General features: G+C 54.1%; 1 protein-coding gene across 4 annotated transcripts; it reads right to left on the bottom strand.

Moving 5' to 3' along the window:
* Nucleotides 1-504: 504 nt before the first annotated feature.
* On the bottom strand, nucleotides 505-21,099 carry ALDH3A2 (aldehyde dehydrogenase 3 family member A2). 4 transcript variants are annotated; one of them, XM_059668484.1, is made up of 12 exons: nucleotides 20,973-21,099; nucleotides 20,702-20,860; nucleotides 18,023-18,254; nucleotides 17,284-17,369; nucleotides 15,067-15,275; nucleotides 13,534-13,651; nucleotides 10,713-10,854; nucleotides 9,064-9,230; nucleotides 7,798-7,897; nucleotides 5,421-5,656; nucleotides 4,564-4,647; nucleotides 505-2,060 (listed from the first exon to the last, which is right to left on the bottom strand). In XM_059668484.1, exons 2-11 carry the CDS (start codon nucleotides 20,852-20,854, stop codon nucleotides 4,600-4,602), a joined length of 1,491 nt encoding a protein of 496 aa, XP_059524467.1. In that variant the 5' UTR covers nucleotides 20,855-20,860; nucleotides 20,973-21,099; the 3' UTR covers nucleotides 505-2,060; nucleotides 4,564-4,599. The 4 variants fall into 4 exon arrangements, with proteins under 4 accessions (XP_059524467.1, XP_059524468.1, XP_059524469.1 ...); XM_059668485.1 differs by having other exon boundaries at nucleotides 20,981-21,067; XM_059668486.1 differs by lacking the exons at nucleotides 4,564-4,647; nucleotides 20,973-21,099.
* Between the last annotated feature and the right edge of the window lie 3,128 nt (nucleotides 21,100-24,227).

The raw sequence follows: 24,227 nt of genomic DNA, 5'->3' as shown, positions 1-24,227 counted from the left end.
GCCTTAGTCACTCTCATCACTTAGGAATTCTGGGGCAGGAATAGGGACAGAGACCATATCCATTTCTTATTACAAATTACAACAGCCCAGAGGATGTAGTTGGAAAAAACTTATTTACTACAAAGGTATTTTAAAAAACAAAAACCAGCCCTAGCTGGTTTGGCTCAGAGGATAGAGCATCAGCCTGTAGACTGAAAGGTCCCAGGTTCGATTCTAGCCAAGGGCATGTACCTTGGTTGCGGGCACATCGCCAGTAGGGAGTGTGCAGGAGGCAGCTGATTGATGTTTCTCTCTCATCGATGTTTCTAACTCTCTATCCCTCTCTCTTCCTCTCTGTAAAAAATCAATAAAATATATATTTTTAAAAAACAAAAACAAAAAACAAACAAAAAAACAACAAAAAACAAACTACAAAGGGCAGAAAGCGAAGCTTGAGAAAACCTCCTCAGCTAGAACTTAACACGAGGACGCATGGCGTAAAGGAAGTTGAGACACCACCTTCGGTAAAGGCAAAATATGTATTTACAGTTGGAGAAAATACATGATCAAAGAATTCTGCCCAAAGATCATGTCTGAGGTTCCACGCTAAGAATGTTATGGAAATCATACCCTTTCATCAAATATAATGGTTTATTTTGAAGCGGAATATACTAGTAGACAAGCCAATAATTTAGTTTAACTAGAAATTATAATTACAATTTACTAAATGAAAATGCCATTTTGAAATTATGATTACTCTATAGTTACAGTTTAAGCATCTTTTTCCTAAACCAGTGTAGTGATGAATTCCTGACACCTCATTCTGTGATAAAGACATACTTCAGACCGTCTTCAAGGAACAAACTCATCCAACGAAGCTGATTACACATTCCATATCGAGTTACATTCTCTCGTCGCGTGGGCGGAGTCTGTTTCAATGGGGGGAAGGTGGGCTCAGGCCGCCAGTCCCCCAGCAGGCCCCACGGGGAGCCCGCCCTCCTCTGGGCTCCTCTTGAGCACATTCCCCAGCGGGCGGCTGCTTGGCCCTCCACCCCCTCAGCCTGGCCAACTGCTAGGCGTTGAGTCCTCCTGCAGGTTTCGCCAAAGGACCACCCCAAGGCCCTGAGCATCCTAGGCCTCTTGTCCCCGACAGACAGGAAATGGTTCCCCACAAGGGGCCTCTCTGCAGCTTAAAGAAGTGAAACTTCCTTGCATTGTTGCTAGAGAATAAACCACGTAAAGATCTGCCCCTGGAAAACCACTAACTTGCAATTTCAGGGGCCTGACAGAGGGTAAGAATTGTAAGTACAGCACTCCTACTACTACGTTTGAAAATGCCAGTTAGGTTTTGCAAGATGTAGGATCTGTAACGCCTACACCGTGAGAGTGACAGGTGACACCCGAATGAAACGGGCACTGTCTTCCCGGAAGTCCTAGGGTTCACAGGATGCTTCGGGGTTACCGTCACAATAAGCCTCCGTGGCAGGGACAAGAGATGCCACAACCAAACACAAGGCAGGACGGTGAACGGACGAGAACGGAGGAGCACCACTGGTCTGATGGGCGGGCCAACTCGTGGAGGTCAGGTCCGCAAGTCCCAAGGGGTGAACAAGGGACAGGGACCCCTCTCCCCGAGTTCTAGAGCCGGGGAAAATCCATCCTCATCTCTCCGGACTGAACTCTTGAAAGTTTCCAGAGTGATGGAGGCAACAGCAGGGACGGGGCGGGGTGTCCCAGGTCCCACGAACGGGGGAGGCGGTCGCTGGGCGGGTCTGAGGCTCCTCCGAGCTCCCAGGGGACGCAGGGGTAGCGCCAGACATTCTCCTTCCCCGGCCCCAACCCGGGCAGCGCAGTCGAGAGTGGGTTCTGAGTGTCCTCAGGGGGAACGCGGGGATTTGGCTGAAATGCAAGTTGCATTCGTGGCGCTTGGCAATGACGTCAGGGTGAGTAGAGGGCTGCGTGTTCTCTTTCCATTTTTGGTAGGATGCTAAACCTACGGCTTCAGGAACTCCTTCAGAGAGGGATGATTCGGTGGGGGCAGCGAGGGGGCTGGGCAGGGCCACGCTTCAGTAGTACACAGCCTGCAGAGGAGAGAGAGACCAGGTCACCCGGCCAGCCCTGGGGCGGGAGCCGAGGCTGCCCCTCCAAGCGCGCTCCGCCGAAGGCCGCGTGTCCCTCAGCGTCTAAGGGCGCTGTGAACTGGGTCAAGATTATGCTCTCCCCCAACCCCTGTAACCACACAGGCTGGTGCCGGCGGCGGCACCCTGTTCCGGGCCAGTGGGACAGCCCTGGCCCAGAGACGGGAGCGGAAAATGCTGATTTACTGTCCTCGCATTGCGAGCAGCCGCTACCTGACATCGAGAACTGCTGACAGCTGCAGTACCACTAAAGCTTCACCGTGGGCGGGAGCGCGGCTCGTTAGAGCGTCAACCCCATACAGAAAGGCGGAGGGCTTGCTCCCCGGTCAGGGCGCATACAAGAAATCAACCAATGAGCGCGTAAGTAGGTGGAATAACAAACGATGTTTCTCTCTCTCTCCCTTTAAAAATTAATTTAAAACACGACTAAAATTCCAAAGTCCTACTAACTCCAAGCCATGCTGTGAGGCTGAAGAAGCGCTGCCACACACCTTAGAGTTCAACTGTCATATTTAATTTTCAGAGGCCGGGGGACACTTACCAACGCCAGCCTCTGTACCCCTGACCCTTGCACGCCCTCCGCAATGCTTCCCGCAGCTCAGACTGCACTTCACTGGAGCTTTGGGCACTTGCACGCGTGTGTTCCAATGTCTACAGAGAACTGCCCGAGGCTCCGAAAGGCTCTTTGGAGATAAGCACGCACGCTTTCCGTTTCCCATTTACGTGTTTCTGACCCACCCTGGCCTCACGGCTCAGGTGGTTGGAACACCGTCCTGACTCCAAATGTTGCGGGTTCGATTCCGGTCGGTGTGTGTGTGTGAGGCAACCAAACGATGTTTCTCTCTCACATTGATGTTTCTATCTCTCCCTCCCTCTCCCTTCCTCTCTCTCTCAAATCAGTAAAAACATATCCTTGGGAGAGGATTTTTAAAGAAATGTTTTAAATCCATCCTAATTCTAGCAAAATGAATACAATCACATCCACACATAATTATAATAAAGATTCCTCAAGTAAATATAGGCTCGGTCATTTATTTACAATAAAAGGTGATTTAAAAAAAAAGGATACAAGCTCAGAGAGAATAGCAGAGAAGCAGCTAAGAGGAAAAGAAAACCAAATCTTTCCATAGTCTCACTGAATTCAACCAACCTGAACAGCTAGCACACCAGCTCACAGGACTGAGCCCTGAGAGGTGGAGCTGGAAGGGGCCGGGAAGCCTGACGCCTCCCTTGCCTACAGGCGAGGATGCTAAGGCCAAGGAAAGGCCTTGCCCAACGTCACAATTAGGTCGATCTCAAAGCCAGGAATCAAAGCCACATTTTTTTTTTTTTTTTTTTTTGTGGAGGGCTAATTTCTTTTCAAAGCCACATTTTATATATAGATGATCTCAGAGAGGAAGGGAGGGGAGAGAGAGAGAAACATCAATGATGGGAGAGAATCATTGGTCGGCTGCCTCCTGCACACACTCTACTGGGGACTGAGCAATGACCGGGAACTGGACTGTGGCCTCCGGGTTCATAGGTCGATGCTCACGCACGGAGCCAGGCCGCTGGGTGCGGCTACGCACTGTTACACGGCGCTGCTTCTCCAGACCCTGATGCGGGGCCTTCCTGAGAGTATGGCAGGCCTGAGAGCAGTCAGCCGGGACCTCCAAATTGCCACGAGGCTGAGAAGTCCCAGCCCAGCCCAGGAGCTGCAGCTGAGAGGGGCAGCAAGCCGCACCAGGCTGCTGCCGGCAGAGAGCTGCCCGGCGCACTGGGCCGCAGGAAGGCGAGCAATGGAAGGCCTGAGCTGCACACGCCGGGTGCTGCCATGAATCCTAAAGTCACATTTTAAAACCAAAACAACTCAAAACAAAACTAAAAGTGACTGAGGGATTCTTCGAAGATTCTCAAATTATCAAACAAAGCGTTCGGTGTCTAAAGCGACTGCAGGTCTACACTGGCTGGCGGTCCGGTTCCGGAGCGTGGAGGGATGGGGAGAGGAGGGGGCAGTGAGTGCCTGTCCTTCTGTAAAACTGATGCACCTTCATCCAGACCCAGCTAACCATCACCTCTACACTTTTTTTTTAATATATTTTATTGATTTTTACAGAGAGGAAGGGAGAGAGATAGAGAGTTAGAAACATCGATGAGAGAGAAACATCCATCAGCCGCCTCCTGCACATCTCCCACTGGGGATGTGCCCGCAACCCAGGTACATGCCCTTGACTGGAATCGAACCTGGGACCCTTCAGTCCGCAGGCTGACGCTCTATCCACTGAGCCAAACCGGTTACGGCACCTCTACACTTTTTAAGATTCTAGCGACCCACCCTCACTCACCCTTTTGAAATGTGGGAAAGTTAAGTTTTAACATCTGACACTCGGGCCAAAGTCCAAATCGAAGGCAAGTGAACACTGTTTCTTCCACAGCCCCAAGCCCGCTGCATAGAGAGAAGTCCTACCTCACTCCCACAGACAGCTGGTTCTGACACGTCGGCTCACACGGCTCCCTGGGCCGCCAGGAGGCCCAGCACAGCCCGGTGTCTCTGAGAAAACCCAAATGACCTCACATGCAACTGGGATCTCCGATTCCACCCAAGCCCTGCCGCTTTGGAACAGGACAGACACACACACGCTATTCCCACGGCACCTCGAGCTCTGCTGCTCCCCCAGCCTGCTCCTCACAGAGGAGTCCCTTCAATGCCACCGGGGGGGGGGGGGGGAGCCCAGAACCACCGCCTGCCCTCCCACCCCAGCTCGCACCGGCTCGCCCCTCAAGGACACAAACTGCCTTGGGAGGCGGCGGTCAGGGCCTCTCAGCAAGCCCGTGTCTATGTCGCTGTCACCGAGAGAATCGTTCTATGGGAGTCAAATCTGGAGGAAAAGCCCCCAGACCTCCCTCAGCGGTCGCTTCCCCCCCACCACCAGAGCTCCGCCTCCCTCCCAGGCACATTCACCAACGAAACTGAAACCGAGGCCCCAGAGCAAAGCGCCAGAGGGTCGCGGGGCTCAGAACTCGGCCAGGCGGTCCTCGTGGCGTGACGTCTGAGACCAGAGGTCGGCGGCTGTGCCGCAGGCAGGCCGTGGGCTCTGTGGCCTCGAGTCTCAGCACAACAGCAGCCAGAGGCCAAGCCAGCGAGGGCGTGGCTGTGCCCCCACCTTTTGGCAAAAACAGGAGGCTGGCCAGCAGGCTGTGCGGCCCACCGCCTTCATCTGAGCCAGAGTTCATGCAAAGATCCCAGGAGCCCCCCAGGCAACAGGAACGCAGCTGGCGGCCACCCAGGCGGGGCCTGACGCCGGCACGCGCCGCGGGACTTACCTTGACCAGCACGGCGGCCACAATGCCCAGGACGGCGAGGAGCAGGAGACCGAGTTTTCCTTTGCTGAATCGTTTCAGAATGAAGAATTTTGCCCAATCCACCTTTGACTGGCTGTTGGGGGGATATCTGAGTTTGTTAGCACTTTCTCTCTTTAAACTTTTCAATAAACAGGGACGCTGGTGAGAAAAAGTATCGAAACTATGTTTTCCGTGATAAGCTCCCATCCCACTGGAACCTGAAAGACAGGAACAGACACCGCGGTTGTGCTGCAGGCGGCACTGCTGCCTCGGACCCCGGCTCCACCTCTGGGCTGGTGCCAGGGGCTCCTCTCAGGACACTCTTCCCAGCGTCCCCACCAGGCGGGCCTCCCTATAAAACAGGACGCTCCCCAAGAGGAGGGCAGGTGGGCAGCTCCCCGGCAGGGCTCTCAGGACGCCAGGGACAGTGCTGTGCGGCCTCTGACCTCACTCACCACCCCCCACAGTGCTAAGTGCATCACCCCGAGTCCAGAGGGGAGGGAGCCCGCAAGGGCGGGTACTGTCCGAGGTGAAAACGCAAAGCCAGGATGGAGGCCAGACCGGCACGTGGCTCCACTCCACAGCCCTACGCACCCACCGGCTGCCTCCAAGCTCCCAGAAGGCACCCAAGACCAGGACGACAGGTGACACCGCTGGGTGGTGACAGGCAAGTGTCAGTCTCTGCCTCTCAAAAGCCATGCTCTCGGCCAGTTTTCACATCTCAAATCTACTGTGTGTGCTGGACAGACACGTGTATGGCACTGTGGCACAGGCCATCACGTGTACGGGACCGTGGCACAGGCCATCAGGTGTACGGGACCATGGCACAGGCCACCACGTGTGCGGAACCATGGCACAGGCCATCACGTGTGTGGCGCCATGGCACAGGCCCTCACGTGTACGGGACCGGGGCACAGGCCATCACGTGTACGGGACCGGGGCACAGGCCATCACGTGTACGGGACCGTGGCACAGGCCATCAGGTGTACGGGACCGTGGCACAGGCCACCACGTGTGCGGGACCGTGGCACAGGCCATCACGTGTGCGGCGCCGTGGCACAGGCCCTCACGTGTACGGGACCGGGGCACAGGCCATCACGTGTACGGGACCGTGGCACAGGCCATCACGTGTACGGGACCGTGGCACAGGCCATCACGTGTACGGGACCGTGGCACAGGCCATCACATGTACGAGACCTTGGCACAGGCCATCACGTGTGCGGGACCGTGGCACAGGCCAGCACGTGTGCGGGACCGTGGCACAGGCCAGCACGTGTGCGGGACCGTGGCACAGGCCAGCACGTGTGCGGGACCGTGGCACAGGCCAGCACGTGTGCGGGACCGTGGCACAGGCCATCACGTGTGCGGGACCGTGGCAAAGCCAGGACACCCAGTGCCGGGAGGCAGTTCACTGGTCCATCACTTAGATGGCAGCTGAAGCGTCAGGGAAATCTGGCAACATGGATCAAAAGGTCAGCATTTTGAAAAGAACTTGAAAGACATCAGCAGAGGCTATCTCTAGCCAGTGGGTTATGGGTAATCTGAGTTTGTTTCTTTGGGCTCCTCTATCTTTCCCGAGTTTTCTTACTAAGCCATTTGGGGGAAGGTTTGTTTTGTTACAAAGAAGAGCATCTGGTCAGTGGTGCCAAATGCACCCAGTCAGACAGGACTGAGCCCGTCACTGGATCAGCACTTAGCGGCCCTGTGGCTTGCAGGGCACCACGGGATCCTGTGGGCACGGAGGAACCAGACACAACGGAGTCTGCTCTAATCCTTGAAAGATGTGGTCAGTGAGACCACATAACTACAGCCCAAATCTCACTAACCATCCTTTCCTTCCTTCACCACCTCCCTCCACACCCAAACACTCCAGTCCATCAGCAGATCATGTTGCTCGACCCCCAAGAGATCCCTCCCTCCTTAAATAAAAAGTCAAGTCAGTCCTCCCAGGTGTGAAAGAGGCAGACAGCCCAGAGGGAGCCACAGGCTGTGCCCCAGAGCGCCACCGAGGTGAGTGCCCAGGGGACAGCTCAGGGCGAGCAGCCTGGCACTGTGCTCCTGGCATTCTCCCCTGCCACTCACTACCTCCCTAACCAAGATGGAGGGTCCTGACTGCTGGCTCCAAAATCCCCTAAATGTGGGAGAAGGACAATCAACACGTAAAGCAACAAAAGGAACAAAATAATTGGAGGCCGTGGCAGGTGCTACTCAGGGTGAAAGGTGGTGGCAGGACAGAGAGGAGCCCCAGCAGAGGGCCGGGAGGGAGCAGGAAGAGGACTTGCCACCGGGCGCCGGGAGGGCGCTCGGAGAGGACCACCCGCGGAAAGCGCGGCGGCTGGGGCGGCGCGGGGACACTCACCCACGCCTCCGAAGGGCAGGGAGCTGAGCGTGAAGTGCATGATCACGTCGTTGACCGTGACACCCCCGCTGGACGTGCAGTCAATCATCCGCCGGACGAGCTGAGGGACAGAGCGAGGCTGGGTCAGCGCTTCAGGCTGCACACGGGCAGGGGGGAGCCGCGCTTCACCTCCAAGAGGACTCGGGGAGCCCCTGCTCTTCTCAAACCATGAGCCCGTACAGGAGAGGCGCCCGCACAGGGCAGACAGCAAACGTGACCCCTATTGAACTTGGCAGGCGCACGGCTAGCACTTCACGGAGGCAGCCCCGAATCGCCCTTCGAGCTGGACCCCCAAAATGGCAGCGAAGCCTTTTTAACAATAAGGGAGGGTCCGGTCTCTACTCTGGTTTTTTAAACTGTTACTACTTCTCCACCTCTGCTTTAAGTTACAGAGTATGACTTCTAGATATCATTTAGCTTTTATGAAATGCAACAAATATGTAAGACTTAGCACCCAGTTTCTGAAGAAACGGTGTCCTAAGACCCGAATGGGGACAGTGAGGCCTGACGGGTCAGTGCCACGTCACCCGGGAGCCGACCGGCCCGGGCGCTTCACCGGAAACGCCGTGGGACTGCGCACAGGCCACCCACCGAGCGCACCTGCCCGGGACCTGAGCTTCCAGGCCGCATCTCCACTACGGCCTCTGAGATGTCAGGCCTGCGCGTGGCCAGCCCGCTCTTCACGCAGCCCGCACACCGTCTCCCCACACCCGAGCGCTGCACCGGGGAGCGCCTCAGACCTCGACCGCCGGCTCCATCAGCCTCTGGACCCCGCGTGCCCACCTCGAGGCCCCTGCCCCTCAGCAGCAGCCAGTCCCCTTGTAATGCACTTGGGCAAGCCACTCAGAAAAGGGGTGCGGCTGCCCAGGCTGGGGTCACACGTGCAGTGCTCACCTGCCGGACGCTCCCCCCAACGGCAAGCGCTCAGCAAGGAGGAGCTAAAGACATCGCACCACCTCCCGGCAGCCAGAGACTGCTGCCCCCCAGCCCTGAGTGCGGCACAGAAAAGCTTCTAATGCCGGCCCCTGAGGCTCCCGATTACAGGGGAGGCTCGGACACTCACCCTGGAGTTCTACCCCCAGGGGGTAGGCAGTCACCACAGCCCCACGCTTCCCGAGAAGAGGTGGTGGGTCCTAGTATCACACAAAATACACCACTGGCTCTGCTGCCAAAGGGCCCCGGACTTACAATAGTGGCTGTGAGTGTGCTGCGCTCTGTAACGTTTACCTTGTTGTTATGAGAAAACACATAGAAAGCCAATGGCTTTTCGCGGTCATTGATGAACTTTATGGCTTCATCTGCATTCTTCACAGGCACTATTGGAAGAATTGGTCCAAAAATTTCCTCTTGCATCACCTTGGTTTCAGGATCAACGTCAGTAAGTATTGTTGGGGCTGAAAACAAAATAAGCAAATGAAAATGCTACAGGAGACAGAGATGCAACCCCCCCCCCGCCCCGCCCACCGTTTCAGCAGGCCACCTCGCCATCCCTTCCCTCCCCCAAGGACCCGCCCGGGAAAGCCCCGAGTATGGGACGAGCCTGTGCTAACTGAGTGTCTGCAAGCACCTGACTCGGGGTCACCATGCAAACCAAGAGAAAGAGCTGTGCCTGGATGCATCCTGCTCATGTTTAACCCTGGTCACAGCACACGCCTAACAGGAGGCTGTGTGCACAGCTCTGGGAGCACAGAGAGCCCCTCTGGGTCACATCAACACTTCTTACAAGTGTTTTCCTGCAGTCTCATTGACCTGCATTCCATTCGGTTACACGTTAAGAAAACATACTTAAATGGCCAAGATTCCCTCGCCCTCAGCTCAGTGCTCCATCCACTGCGGGCAGGGGCACAGGGAGGCACTGTGGACGCGGAAGGAGCTTGGCGAGCACCCCAGCCTCCTGGCGCATCAGCACACCCCAGGGACCTGTCACACGCTGGACGGTCAACTACGAAAGAAGCACCTGACGGCAGCGACTGTGAGCCTCCCTGACTCCTCATCTCCGACCAGGTTCTGCCAGCACTCAGGGGTGTCCATGTGCACCCCCATCCGTGCTCCCCCAAGTCAGAGAACGGGTTTGGTGTGGGTGTCCACCCTCCTCGCATAGCCATGAGCTCAGATCAGGTGACCCTGACTCCGGGTCAGAGGAAAGCTCCTGACTAGTCTGAGCTAATCATGAATGACCATCCCCCTGGCCACTGATTAGCCAAGTGGTGGGCAAGTCAACACGCTGAGGATGGAGGACAGAAAGACCAACCACGGGGGCTTCCTGAGGTATTACTGAGCCACTGAACTCACAGGCGGCACTCAGCTCTCCTTATCCTAGAGCAGTCTTCCTGATGGGTGGAGCCCTGTGAGTTTTAAGCGGGTTTTGTAATGCGCAGCATCCTACCTGATAAGAGCAGAAAAGCTGGTCCGGGCAGCTTTTCTGCCAACTCAATGTGTCATTCCTCTGTTATATGTTACTTTGGAAAAGGTGCTTAAAATTCAAAACGAATACAGGCTTATGGCAGAAAATAAAAGCCACAGAAAGTGAACCAATAATGTCAAGCATGACAGATCAAAAAATAATTTCTGCGAAAGCGTTGCCAGTGGCTAGTTGTGGAATGATGGCTCAGCTATTTCTCTGAGCCGTTTTTCCAGGCGTAAACTGGAAGTAATTACAGAGTTCTGCTTCTCGGGGTAGTTAGGAAGAAAAATATGCGTCAATACAGAAAAGCTGGTGCAACACATGTGGTATAGTTAACCGTGAGTGTGTGTGTGATCATCCGTACAGCCTACCCGAAGCAGCATTTAAGCTTATTTTACACTAAATATCTGTTTGCTCAGTGTCAGTACACACGGTCCAGCTGCCCTCTCCCGTGAGGAAGGGGCCCCCTCACCGATGTAGCGGGTGGCCTCATCCGTCTCCCCACCGAAAGCGATCTTCTGTCCCTCGAGCAGACTCAGGAGCCTCTTAAAGTGACGAAGATTGATGATCCTTTCATAATCAGGAGATTCTTTTATATTTTCTCCATAAAATTCCTATTTAAAACAACAGTGTTTAACTGTCACAAAAGACCCATATTTCAACTTCTTTAAAAGTACAAAGTCCACTCGTGCTCAGAAATCGACCTGGTTTTATATCATCACATCTCCCCCCACCAAGTGCTTTAATGGTACTGACTGTTCCCAACTCTGAGGGTTCAACTTTAGGTCTTCTGACTTTTTGACGGCACAAAAGTGACACAACTTGAGCAGAAAGTGTACTTGGAACTTTGACCTTTTCCCGGGCCAGTGAGGTGCGGTGTGCACCAGCTCCGGTTGGGCAGCGGCAGCGGGTGGCTGTGCCCAAGAGCAGGCTAATGTGAGTGCTGAGCGCGTTTAAGCTCCGCCGCCCGAAGCGAGGATGTTCAGCAGGTTAGGTGCCAAACCAACTTCCACTTATATTTCCCACTTAGAATGGCTTCATCGGACGTCACCCGCGGCAAGTCACGGAGAATCTGCCATCGAGGCACGTCCAGGCCTCTTGGCATGTCAAGGACAGGAGTTCAAGCAGCTGCACACGCCTGTCATTCTCCACGGTCTCCGGGTCAGAGGGACCTCGGGCGTCTGCCTGTGGGCCGAGCCCGAGCGGGGGCCGCGAGAGCGGGTAGAAGGTCTTGCTCCATCTGAGGACCCTGCTTCCCTTTGGCTGTGGCTGCTCCCTGCACGGAGCTGTGGCTGCAGCAGAGACCCCAGGACCTGCAAAGCCTAGACTATTTACCATCCAGCCGTCTGCATGCAGGTGGCTGAGCTCTGTGCTTTTCCATCGTTTTCCATGTTCTCGAGACAGGCATTCCCACCCGTCACAGATGACAGGGCAACCACGCAGATCAAAATACAGCCCGGTCAACTGAACAAGGCAAGAACCTCTAAGGCCATAGAATCAATATTTATTATGTAAAACAAACACGAAATGACTGAATTGCTGCATCACTTCAAAGCCTCATGACAGCTCTCAGCTTACTCTCAATCAAAATGAGCACTGCTGCCCACCTCCACACACAGCTCAGGCCTGGGCAAGACTCTCCAGCAAGGAGCGGCCACGCCTTCCTTCCCGCTCAGGCGGGCACCTCCAAAACTCCAAGGGACCCCAGGAGACTTGCAACCAGGGGACCCCTGAACCTGTCTCCAAGGCCCCTTTTCCCTGACTCCCCAGAGAGCCAGAGCAGCCCAGCCCAGGCTCTCCTGCTGCTGCCTCTCTCCTAAGCGCCCCTTGTTTCACTGCCCCGGCTTCCATAAACGTCCTCTCAAATCAGACAAACCAACCCGCCCCCAAACAAACAAAAATCATCCCAGCAGCTTGCTGACATGTATGTTCCTGCCCCCTCCCCCCCCGTGCCACCAACCACGGTTTTCCATGCTGGTGGCACCTTAGACCAACTGAGCCACAGCTGGAGGGTGAGGACAGGGAACTGTTCCTACATGGCTCCCTGGGGACCTCAGTTGAGAACTGTGCTCAGAGAATAAATGTCTCAAAGCCCACGGGGTCTTACTCCTTTGAAGCCAGTTCGCCACCATTCTCAACAAAACACAACTTCCGATTCTCAAGGACTCATCGTCTCACAGGGATTTTTAATCCCCTCTTTGCCATCTCACATTCCCCGAGTCTGGCCAATGCTCCTTTCATTTTCTCCTCATCTGGCTCCATCTTCCGTCCCATCACTTCTGTCCAAGCCCCTTGGCACCTGAGGCCCAGTGGCCCTGCCTGGGGCACTGCACTTCCCTAAATTCCTGGTGTACAGGTCAGTTCTCGGATTGCAAGCGGTGCTCTCTGTTCTTGACCCTCTGTTCAGTGCTCAGTTAGCATCTGTCAAGTGAACAACGATTGTTCCAGTAATTTCTCCCACCCAGGGGGCTTAGTGACCCCTCCCACTGGGGAACTCGTCACACTGGTCTATCCCATTCCTTTCTTCAACCCAAATCATGTGTTTCTTCAAGGCATTGGGGACACTCCCATACAGCCTTCCTTGATTTCCTCCCTAGAGATCCTGACTTTAAACACCTGGAAGACCAATAACCATTCAAGAACATACCAGAAATGGGTGGCTGATTAACTCACTCCTCCAAACACCACATACACAACCACCGGCAACCGTAACTAGCATGACCACCATGCCACCTGATTACACTCAAAGGCCTGGCAACACTCTCTCAAAACCACACACATAGTTATTTACCCGTGTGCAGCAAGCGTTTTTAAAACATGCAATACCCGACTATTTAGTCAGGGGCACTGACCGCTTTCCCTTTAGCTTTTCAGATAAAAAAATGACAGCAGCCAACACAACAGCCGTCCAGTGTGAACGAATCAAAACTATACCTATTTTTTTCATCAAATTGGGGGGAAAAATAGTTTTTGGTGTGCCGCAGAATTTCAGTAACTCGTTTGTGCGCCATGAGATGAAAAAGGCTGAAACTGCTGTTTTAAAGCATGTACCACAACTAACCAGTTTATCCATCAACAAATCAATTAGACAAGCGGACGTAACACCAACCCACCCTTCCTCCCGGCAGGCACTCCACGGAAAGGGAGCATTTTTAATTGGCCAGGAAGTTAACGTAGTCACACAGACTACTGGGATTTTCCCGGGGAAGGGAGGGTATAAGGATAGTGCCTGCAAACAGCTGATCTGACTCATCTTCATGAAACCAGCGGAGTCAGACATGTTACACACTCACCTTCACGGTTTCCTTAATCTTCTGCACGATTTGACTCTGGAGAGATGGTTCGCAGAGAATGTAGTCGGGAGCAATGCAGGTTTGACCGCAGTTCATGTACTTCCCCCAGGCTATGCGTCTGAAGGGGAAAAGCCCAGAGCCACGGGATTAAGTCTACTCTTCATTTGTTACATCTTTTGTGTTGTTTGAATGTTTTCAACTAACATGTGTGCAAACACTTACTTGGTAATCCTTTGTTGTTGTTGTTAATCCTAACCAGAGGATATTTTTTCCATTGATTTTTAGAGAACGTGGAAAGGAAGGAGAGTGGGAGGAGAGAGAGAGAGAGAGAGAGAGAAACATCGATGTGAGAGAGACACATCGATTGATTGCCTCCATGCATGCGCCTCAACCAGGGCCAGGGATCGAACCTGCAACCCAGGTACCTGCCCTTGACTGGGAATCGAACCTGTGACCCTTCCATGCGCAGGCTGATGCTCTAACCACTGAGCACACCAGCCAGGGCATTTGGCCATCTTTATAAAAATAAAAATATTTTAAGAATTCGTCTCTAAATCAGCTGGCTGGAACTTGGAGTGCATTTTCCAACTGATGTGAGTGCTCTAAGGAACGGGGAAATTCTCATGCCAACTCACGGGGAACAGTCCTTGGCGCGCAGAGAAACCACTGCCTGCTACAGGAGAGAGAAGCAGCCTCTCCACCCTCTTCCTCCCCCACTCCAGCCAGAAGGACATGAGGGACGGCAGGAGTTCCACACAGGCTCTGCCCTCCTGGCTGCGGCTTTAGTCCTGCTGGCAGGATGCTCAGGCACGCAGAACAGCAGCCACTCCCCCTGAAAGCTGTGCCCATGGATGGGTCAAAGTCTGGGACACGAACGTTCTCCAACTGAGGGTCCCATATTCTGGCAAAAAAGCAGACTTCTGCTGACGAAGGCAGCCCGGACCCCAGCGAAGCCTCATTACCTCCCCCTCGCTCCGTGTCTCTGAGGGAGAGGAGCCACACCACCCTGAGCACACAGCCTCTGGGTTTTGGTCCTTCCTGCTAGCGAAACCTGAGTTAGCAGAGAGAACCTGACACCTTTTGTTTTCTAGTTCCCAGATGCAAAATGCTAATCTAAGTTAAAAGATAAGTAATACTGGTTTTATCAACAAAGGAACTCAGCTAAGAAATGGACAGAATGCCCTTTCTGTTGGGAATGTCAGCATTGTATTAGGCATACACAATACTTCGGATTACCTACTTCCTGGATCACCGACCAGCAGGAAAGTAGAATTTCTTGTAGATCTATAATCTCAGTACAGAAGACCCCTCCCGTGACTCCTAGGGAGTGAGGACCTACTGCGCATCGCTGCTGGCAGTGGCAGGAGGAGACAGTTTGTGCAAGAATTCTGTTACCCATGAGGACATCAACCACCAAAGCTTCATGTCTCTCGGGCCAGAGGCGTAGGGTTCCAGTGCAAGAGGACACATCAACCTGGTAGGAAAAGTCCCCTCTGTGCTGGGAAAGCCCCCCTGACCAGGGAGCCAGCTCACCTGCAGGCGACGTCCAGGTCACAGTCTTTGTCGATGTAGCACGGACTCTTCCCGCCCAGCTCCAGCGTCACAGGGGTCAGGTGCTTGGCAGCAGCTGCCATGACAATTTTCCCCACCGCAGTGCTTCCAGTATAGAGAATGTGGTCGAACCGCTGCTTTAGGAGCTCGGTGGTTTCCTCAACGCCACCCTTCACCATAACATACAGGTCCTTAAAGAAAGAACAACAGCTTTGGCCGGTGTGGCTCGGCTGGCTGGGCGTTGTCCTACCCACCTCAAAGCTGCCCGTTCAATTCCCAGTCAGGGCTCGAACCCCCGCCCCCCCCCCCCCGGGGCTGGGGGGGCATGCAGGCAGCAGCTGATCAATGTTTCTCTCCCTCTCCCTTCCTCTCTCTCTCTAAATTCAATTTTTTAAAAATCTTTTAAAAAAAGAAAGATAAACATTTGCATTGCCAAACTAATCCAATTGCCTAACGAGCAGTTTCTTCAACATGGACATAAAATATTCAGTAAAACCAAGAAACGATGGAGACCAGCCCCGTGAGGATAGAAGAGGGGCAGACGGAGGACAAGGGCGGGACAGACTCCCATGGCACCTGGGAACCACCCCCCACAGTGGCACTGACTGGAGAGTGCGGCGTTTCTACATGAGCTCAGCAATGAAGACGCAGAAGAGCAAATGGCTGGACTTGGCCAGGGAAATGTATAAGACGGGGACTGTGCAAGTTGAGGATTTAGGTGAGAAAAAGTGGCTGCTACGCATGACTGCGGACCAGGTCCCCCTTAACGTCTGAACCTGAACATTCCGCTCCACAACACAGCGCAGGGCTAGCCCATGGTGGGAACCAAGCAGCTGCCTGCTGAGGACTGCGATGCAAAGCGCAGCAGGCGGAACACTCGCTCTGAAGTCAGGTCTGACCGGCTCTTCGCTCTGTGACTTACGAGCTTACGTGTTTTTGGCAATTTCCTCGTCTGTTACTGGGAGAAGTCCCAGGCTTGGGGCCGAGCCCTTACAGGGCTGTGCGGTCACCGGCACTGCCATGGCAGAAGTGCATTTTGAAAAGCGACATGAAGGGCAACGACAGAGGACAGACGACGAGGAAGACGGAGGGAGGTGTGTTCAGAACATCCTGAGGTGCTGGCATGAAGTAACAGTTGGTTTGTGGACCTCATGTTTCCACTAATTAGGTCTCCTGCTAATTAGGAGGGCTAATTAGTCCTCATTCACTTCAGAGTTCAGCTGCCCGACTGTTTCGTTTTAACTTGCGTATGGCTTAATCTACAGAGCATGTGTGATCGATGCCCCAACAGCGAAGGGAGGCAGGGCGGGCGTTACTATGCCCATCTGGACGGTCAGAAAGTGAAGAATTTACCCCTGCTGAGGGGCGACGCAGGCCCTGCAACCTCTGTCCTCTGGTTCCTAATCCTACTCAACCCACGACATCTCTCTGCTTTCACCGTCCTTCGGAGCTAGATAACCACAGCTATTAGAACAAACCTGTTCTGTGGTTAAGACAACAAAGAGCAATATTATTCCAAGGGCCGGAGTTAGATTATAAATCCACGTGGACAACTACAAGTGTGATATTTCCAAGTTGCCTCCCAAAGGCAGTCAAATGAGGGCTCCTTCCTGCAGCCATTCCACGCAGAACTCAACAGTGCCAGCTCCGTGACGCTGGCGGGAGGACCTCCGGCTCGAACAGGGACGGAGCAGCTGTGGTCGGGAGCGCATCTGCCCTATTCAACGCGGACACTCTTAAATGCCAGCACTAACCCGAGGGACAGCTCTGGTTTGGGAGGCCATTTCCGCCCTGGAGCTTCATGCCACGAACAGGCCCGTTCTAAAGCGAAGTGTTCTTATATAGTCACACTCCACTAAGAGGTGGTCAGAACCCAGCGCTGTGCTAGTCCCTCATTAAATAATTCACCAACTGAACACACCTAAAACCCCGTTAGATCAAGCAAATGCCGAAGGCAGAAGAGCATCTGTAAGTGGCAGGGGTGCCCATGAAGCCATTGGCTCAAATGTAATGCATAAACACAATAGCTGAGCTGTTCTAAGGTGTTTTTGGAGCCAACTTCTTTTATGAGGCCAACTGTTGGAGGCTTAAGGGAACTGCAAACTGATCCCCAGCCATCCATGACATGACTGGAAGCGAGGTCAAATGGGCGTTTCCCACAACAAAGAGATGTGCCGAAGACGGCCAAGGCATTCTTACCTGGTCCAAGTACTGGGGGAGGAGCTCAGCCAAGATGTTGGCTGTATTTTCACTGAGTTCAGAAGGCTTGATAATCACAGCATTTCCTAAACAAAGCAAAAAGCAGAACAGTATCATCTAATACTTGATTAAATGTTTAATAGCTACCAAAATGGTGTTCATGCAGGCAGTACAGGCTAAGGACGCCAATTATTTCTGCTGCTCCTAATTCTGTTCTTCCTCCTGAGCCCAAGAACTTGTCTCAGTTTCTCTTTTCCAATGCTAACTTTCTAGTTCTCATTATCTTCCGATCACTCACCACCCCCACTCCTCTATCTTCCAATCATTTTTCTCCTACTCCCACGCCTGGACTTTCTTCTCTGCCCTGGAATTATTGGGCAAACAGGCCTTGTCAACATAAAGCTGCCATTCTGGATCCTGCAGAAAGGAGACCTTAATTAATCTCTGGGCATTTACTATAAACCCAGGCCAGCATTGCTCCCAGAGCCCTTATCTGAATGAAGAAATGGCCAGACAGAATCAAATGGTTCATCCACGGCCACAGCTGGCAACTGAAACCATATTAGAATATGGATTCCTGACTCCAATTCCACTCACGCCTTTATATTCTTAAATTCTCTTGGTGTAAACGAAGGCATGCCATCAAAGCTAATGTAGTTAATTAGCCACCATCCTTAATTTATAATCAAGGAGAATAGGACCCTCTGAAAAGGTATAAAGACATAAGCTGACATCAGACCTGCAGCAATGGCTCCTATCAGTGGCTGCATGGTGAGAACGAAGGGGTAGTTCCAAGCCCCTATAATCAGGACGACCCCCAGAGGCTCTGGCTGGATGTAGGCCTCATCCATCATGGTGAGCAGGTTCTTCTTGGCTGGCTTAGCAGTAATCCACTCAGGAAGCTGCTCCAGCACGAGATCAACTTCCCCATGAATGGTAATGACTTCCTGGCTGTATGCATTCAGCTCACTCTGTCAGGAGAGTCACAGTAAACCTTGCATAAGCACGACACACTCAACCCCGAGTGTCAGAAACTTCAGGCCAGGCACACCTGCAGGGCACACTGCCATGATCAGACCAGCTGGCTTGCCATTCAGATGCCTTGTGCACCTCCAAGCTGTCAGACCTGCTAACTCCCTCTCTAATAGACTCAATCCCTCTAAAACCTCTTTACTCACCCAAGGCATTTAAAACCTGGCTTAAACATTACCTTCAGGATGACTTCCCTGATTAATAACGGCTTGCCTTGATCACACTTTATAAACCATAGCAATTATGCTTTTGACCTGCATCTTAATATTTCACCTTAATATAGTAGTTTATAATTATTCTCGTATTTTATCTGTGTATATTTTGTCTCTCAAATTTAAAACTCTTGAGGGCAAGGAAGTTACTGTATTTCTTTAGTAATCACACACACACACACACACACACACACACACACTCTCTAGAGGCCCGGTGCATGAATTCGTGCATGGGTGGGGTCAGGCCAGCCTGCCCCGATAGGGCCATCAGGGCTGGGCCGGGCCAGCTGGAGGGAGGGACACAGGATGTTGGCCATCTGGCCCTGACCCTGATTGGGGTGGAGGGGCCGATTGGGGGCTGGGCCAGCGGGGGGAGGGACTGAAGAAGATTGGGGGGGGGGCCAATCAGGGCACCGATTGGGCCAGTTGGCTGCCACAGTGTGTGTCACAGCGACTTGTCATTCTTTTTTTTTTTTAGAGGCCCAATGCATGAAATTCATGCATCAAGGGGCTCGGCCCTTGCAGCCCCGCCCACTGGTCGTCTGTGAAGGTCATTCCACTGTCCGGTCTAATTAGCGTATTAGTTCTTTATTATGTAGGATATATATACATACACACACACACACACACACACACACACACACACTAGAGGCCCTGGGTGGGGAGGGTCCCTCAGTGTGGCCTGTGCCCTCTCGCAGTCTGGGACCCCTCGCTCCTAACCACCCGCCTGCTTGCTGCTCCTCAGTGCTGCTGCGGAGGCAGAAGAGGCTCCCACCACCACCTCTGTGCTCGCCAGCTGTGAGCCCAGCTTCTGGCTGAGTGGCGGTCTCCCTGTGGGAGCACACTGACCACCAGGGGCAGTTCCTGCTGAGCGTCTGCCCCCTGGTGTTCAGTGTGTATCATAGCAACCAGTTGTTCTGGTCATTCTGCCTTAATGGTTGCTTAGGCTTTTATTATATAGACTAGAGGCCAGTGCACAACATTCGTGCACTATGGGGGGGGGGTCCCTCAGCTCGGCCTGTGTCCTCTCGCACTCTGGTACCCCTTGCGGGATGTCTGACCTCCAGTGTGGAGCGGGCCTAAGCCAGCAGTCGGACATCCCCTGAGGGGTCCTTAGTGCTGCCGCTCCTGCATTGAGCATCTGCCCCCTGGTGGTCAGTGCATGTCATAGAGACCAGTTGTTCTGCTGTTCGGTCAATTTGCATATTAGGATTTTATTATATAGGAAGATAGATTCACACAAACATTTCATGCTTGTAGAATAAATGATTCAGACTTTTTTGAAATCTTAACTAGTCCATCTTGTTTATTTGATACCACAGCCCTTCACCTAAAGCACACTAAAGGGAATTTTATAGTTCCTGTTGTTACTACTCTAAGATACTACTACCCTTCAAAATAATCTTTTGAGGGAAGTGGGGAGAGGGAGACTCACAAGGCCAGAGCAAAATCTTGTTCCCTGTGGAATAAACATAAAAAGTAAAAACATAAAGGGGGAGGTGGGTAGGAGATATCTGTAATACAATCAACAATTTAGAAAAAGTAAAACCAAAATGACAATATTATTAGAAAACACAGGGGGATATATATGTATGCCCTAAGCACCACCCTAACCTTGCTACTCAAAGCTTGGTTCCAAAACAGGCGCCTGGTGTCACCTGGGAGCTTATCAGAAACTCGGACTCTCAGACACGCCTCCAGACCTCCGAGCCTCAGTCTGCATTTTCACGAGGTCCCCAGGGGTCGCCAGTGCGCCAGCTGGAGGAGCACTGACCTAAAACGCAGCCACGGATGAAAATTTAAGTGCAACAACGGCAACCAATAGACCTCTTTCTTCAAAAGAACCAGTAAACAAAGTTAAAAGGTAAGAAACAGACTCGGAGAAAAATACCTGCAATGTATTACGCCGACAAATTACCGAAATCCAGGATATAAAAAAGTTCCTAGGGAAAAGGACCATAAATGCCATAGAAAACAGGCAAAACTATAAACGGCAATTCACGAACAGAAGCCAGAAAGCACACGCACTCCTGTGTCTGCAAAGCGCCCGCGGGGCTGTCCGAGCAGGGGCGGTCGGGAGAGGGGGGCACCTTCCGCGCCCCCCGCCCCGCCGGAGCCGACCCCGTCCCCGTCCCCGCTCCGGGCGTCCTCAGCCCGGCCCGGCGCCCGCGCACCTTGCTCAGGTCCGCGGCGATGGCCGCCAGGATGTCCCGCTCGCGCTCCTGCACCATCCTGCGCAGCGCCTCGAGCTGCTGCAGCCGGAACCTCAGGGGTCGCGACCGGCCGCTCTGGAAAGCGTCGCGCACCCGCTGGACCAGGCGCTCCATGGCTCCCTGCGCCGAGGAGAGAGGGGGTCAGGGGGTCGGGGCGTGGCGGCCGCCCCCGCTTCCTCCCCGCTCGCTCCCCCCACCCCCCGCGCCCCTCCGCGGTGGACCCCGGCCGCACCCGCTCACTCCGCCCGATGCGTCCTCTGCACCCGCCGCTCCGGACTGCCGGCCGCCGCCGGGCCCGGCTCCACCCCGAGCCGCGCGCCTATTGGTCGGGGCGGGACGCGTGACCCCGCCGGAGGCCCCGCCCACCACCCTCCGCCCACGCCGGGAGCTGACCCCGGGCGGGTGTGGGTTTGGATGCGGCCTCCCGACCGGACGGGTGGTGGCGGGGGGATCCGGAGCGGCCGGGGTGCCGGTGGGGTGGGGGGAGCGGGGCGGGGCGCTCGCGGGAGGCCGGAGGCGCTGGCGCGGCCCCCGCGGCGGAGAGTGGGTGCGCCGCCCGCGGGGCCGATCCCGCCCCTCCCCGCCGGCCGTGGGCGGGCGGGGCTCGGTGCCCTGCGGGGTGCGGACGCCCGCGGGCCTGGCCGGGGGAGAGGTCGCCCTGCTCGCGCCGCCCTCCGCTCCTTCCCGTCCTCCCTTAAGGCGAGCTCCGCGGGGAGGCGCCGCCCGCTCTGCCTCCGAGTTGGGTCCAGAGCAGCCTCGGCCCCCTGGCTGCAGGCGCGGCGCGGCCTCCGGAGGCGCGGCCTCGCTCTTCCTCCCCGCGCGTCTCCCCGGCGCCCCGGGGCCTGGCCCAGCCCCTCCGCGTCCCCAGGGTGGCGGTGGGGGAGGCTGTGGGCCCCCCCTGGAGACGCACCCTTTCCCCGGGACCCCGAGGGGCGCGTCCACCCGCACCCCATTCGTCTGTTTGATCTTACAAGAGGCATCTCCACGTGAACTTAGACACAAACGCAGCCTCGAGCAGGGTGCCTCCTGTGCCCACGTGTCGGTCTTCCAAAGCAGGTGGAACCAGCCGCCTGCCTGGGCCCCAGTCCCGAGCACCCTCCGCGGGGCGCGCACCGCACCCTCCTGGCCTCCCTGTGCGACTGGACTCGCGGCTCTCAACTCCTCACCTGCCAGCCTGGGTGCTGCCCGGCAGCCGGTGCCCCAGCGGATTAACCGCTGCCCAGGCTCTCACGCCCCCAGCTTCTAACGAAGGAGGCGCGAGCGGGAAATGAGGCAGGAAGGGGGGGGGGGGGTCCTTTTGCTCCTGGATTCAGTGTATGGCCCCTTCCGAGGAGCAGTGAGGCGGGTGCCTCCTGACTCGCAGTGCCCGCCGTGGGCAGGATGGCACACCCGGGAAGTGGAGGGTGGCCGTGACAGCGTCTCCAGATGGCACTGGAACGGGGGTGGCTCGTGGGTTCCAGCAGGGGAGTGTGGCAGCTCCGGTCGGTACCACCTGTCTTCCTCTGCCATTCATGGCTCCTAAAGTCCCCGCTGCCTGAACGAACCGAGTGATTCTCTTCCTGGCGGGAACCAGGTTGGAACAGCTTGCTCTCAGTAATCCTTCCGAAGGCGCCTTGACCGTGCTCCTTCCCTGCTCACAGCTTTCCGGGGCTTACTCTGTCGTTTAGGTAGAATGAACCCCCAGCCGCACCGCAGGCCCTAAGCCCTGGATGTGGTGGCCCCCAGCTCCCCTCCAGCCTCATTTTGTATTATCCTCGCAGTTGGAGGGTTTCCTTGCTGCTCGCTGAGCACTAACTGCGTGGCCCTCGGGGCTTCTGCACTCTGCTGCTCTCCCCGCCGAGGCTCGGTCACCTCAGTTCAGTCTCTGCTCACATGCTGCCTCCTTGAAGAAGCCTCCGCGACCACCGTGTCTAAAGCAGCGGCTTTAAATTCCCCCTGTGGCCTGCTACTCGGTCCCTGGCCGCGTTTTAGTTTATTTGTTTCTGTCTGTCATCCCCACTGAAAGTCTTAAAAGTCAGGGGCTTTTTCGTGTTCACTGTAATACCAGTGTTTATTATAGAACCTGGCCAATAGTAGGCACTCAATAAAGTATTGAAAGCATGAACAGTAAACTCTCAAGCACTCTAGTCTCGGTGTCTTGGCGCTCTCCGCTGTTGTGGTTTTCTCAACAGCCTGTAACATTGGAGGCTTAAAGAGATTCTTGAGGAAGGAAGGAAGGAAGAAAATTGGCACGAACATCAACACTTTACCTCTACTTTTACTCTGTGTTCTTTTGGAAAAGAAAAAGGGGGGGGGGGAGGACAGTCCGGCGGGAGTGCCATCGTTAAATGGGAGACTGCAGGTGAGCAATCTTCTGACATCACAGGGAAGAGCTGTAGCCTCCAACACACCAAGCCTTGAAAGCAACGCCATGCCAACTGCGCGGGTGGCCTGTGCACAGCTATCTAGAACTGTGGAGCAATGTTTTAAATTAGCTCAAAGTTCACAGTTTTCCCAATCATCTTTTCAATCTGATCTGAGTGACCATTAACCCTGAGCTAATAAACATTATGTAAGGGATTAGGCAAATTGAGGTATGAATCATGCCACAATTTAAAAAAAAAATCTTTATTGATTTCAGAGAGGAAGGGAGAGGGAGAGAGAGAAACGTCAACGATGAGAGAGAATCATTGACAGCTGCCTCCTGCAGGATCGGGGAGCGAGCCTGCAACCCGGGCATATGCCCTGACCGGGAATCCAACCGTGATCTCCTGGTTTATAGGTCGACACTCAACCACTGAGCCACCACAGCCGGGCCATGCCACCATTTTTTTTAAAAAAAATTTAAATAATGAACAGAATTTTAACATGAAAATAGAACAGAAATCAGTATCATCCAAGGCAAGTTCATCTCTGAGTAGCAAAGAGCTGCTTCTCTGCTAAGAATAAGATGTGAGCATTTTTTAAAAAGAATCTATTTTGCTTCTAATGGCACAATCGCCGAGAGTCTGACTCCTCGCCAACTCTGGAACATGCTCTTTACTGCAGAAGTCAATTGATGGCGATTTGTGGTGCGTATTTTAAAACCACCTCCAAATGCTTTAATAGAACAATGTGATATATTTATGTAACCAGAGAGGCCTGGGAATTCTCTTACCAAATTTCCAAGGTGAACCATTCTCTCAGCGTTTTGAATATGATACACTCATTGGTTTAAGTAGCCGTGGGCTGAGGAAGTCACCTCGGCAGGATGCAGGACTACGGGCTAAATGCTCACAAGCGACTTCTTCAGGAAATGTAGACCGTGGTCGTATCAGTAGGCCTGCCCACAGGCCTTTTCCTACTCTGCCCCCTTTTTATGTTCTTAACCACAGTTTCTTTGTTGTGGGTGATCGACTCCATCACCCCTCCCCTGCGCAACCGTAGGGTTAACATATGACCACATGTAGTCAGAGAACCAAGCCTTCCTTCCCAGCACAGCGATTGGTTCAGGAATACGCAGGCGGCT

Source organism: Myotis daubentonii, chromosome 16 (genome assembly GCF_963259705.1).
Source record: "Myotis daubentonii chromosome 16, mMyoDau2.1, whole genome shotgun sequence".
Taxonomy (NCBI): domain Eukaryota; kingdom Metazoa; phylum Chordata; class Mammalia; order Chiroptera; family Vespertilionidae; genus Myotis; species Myotis daubentonii.
This window is presented reverse-complemented; position numbering and strand designations above follow the sequence as displayed.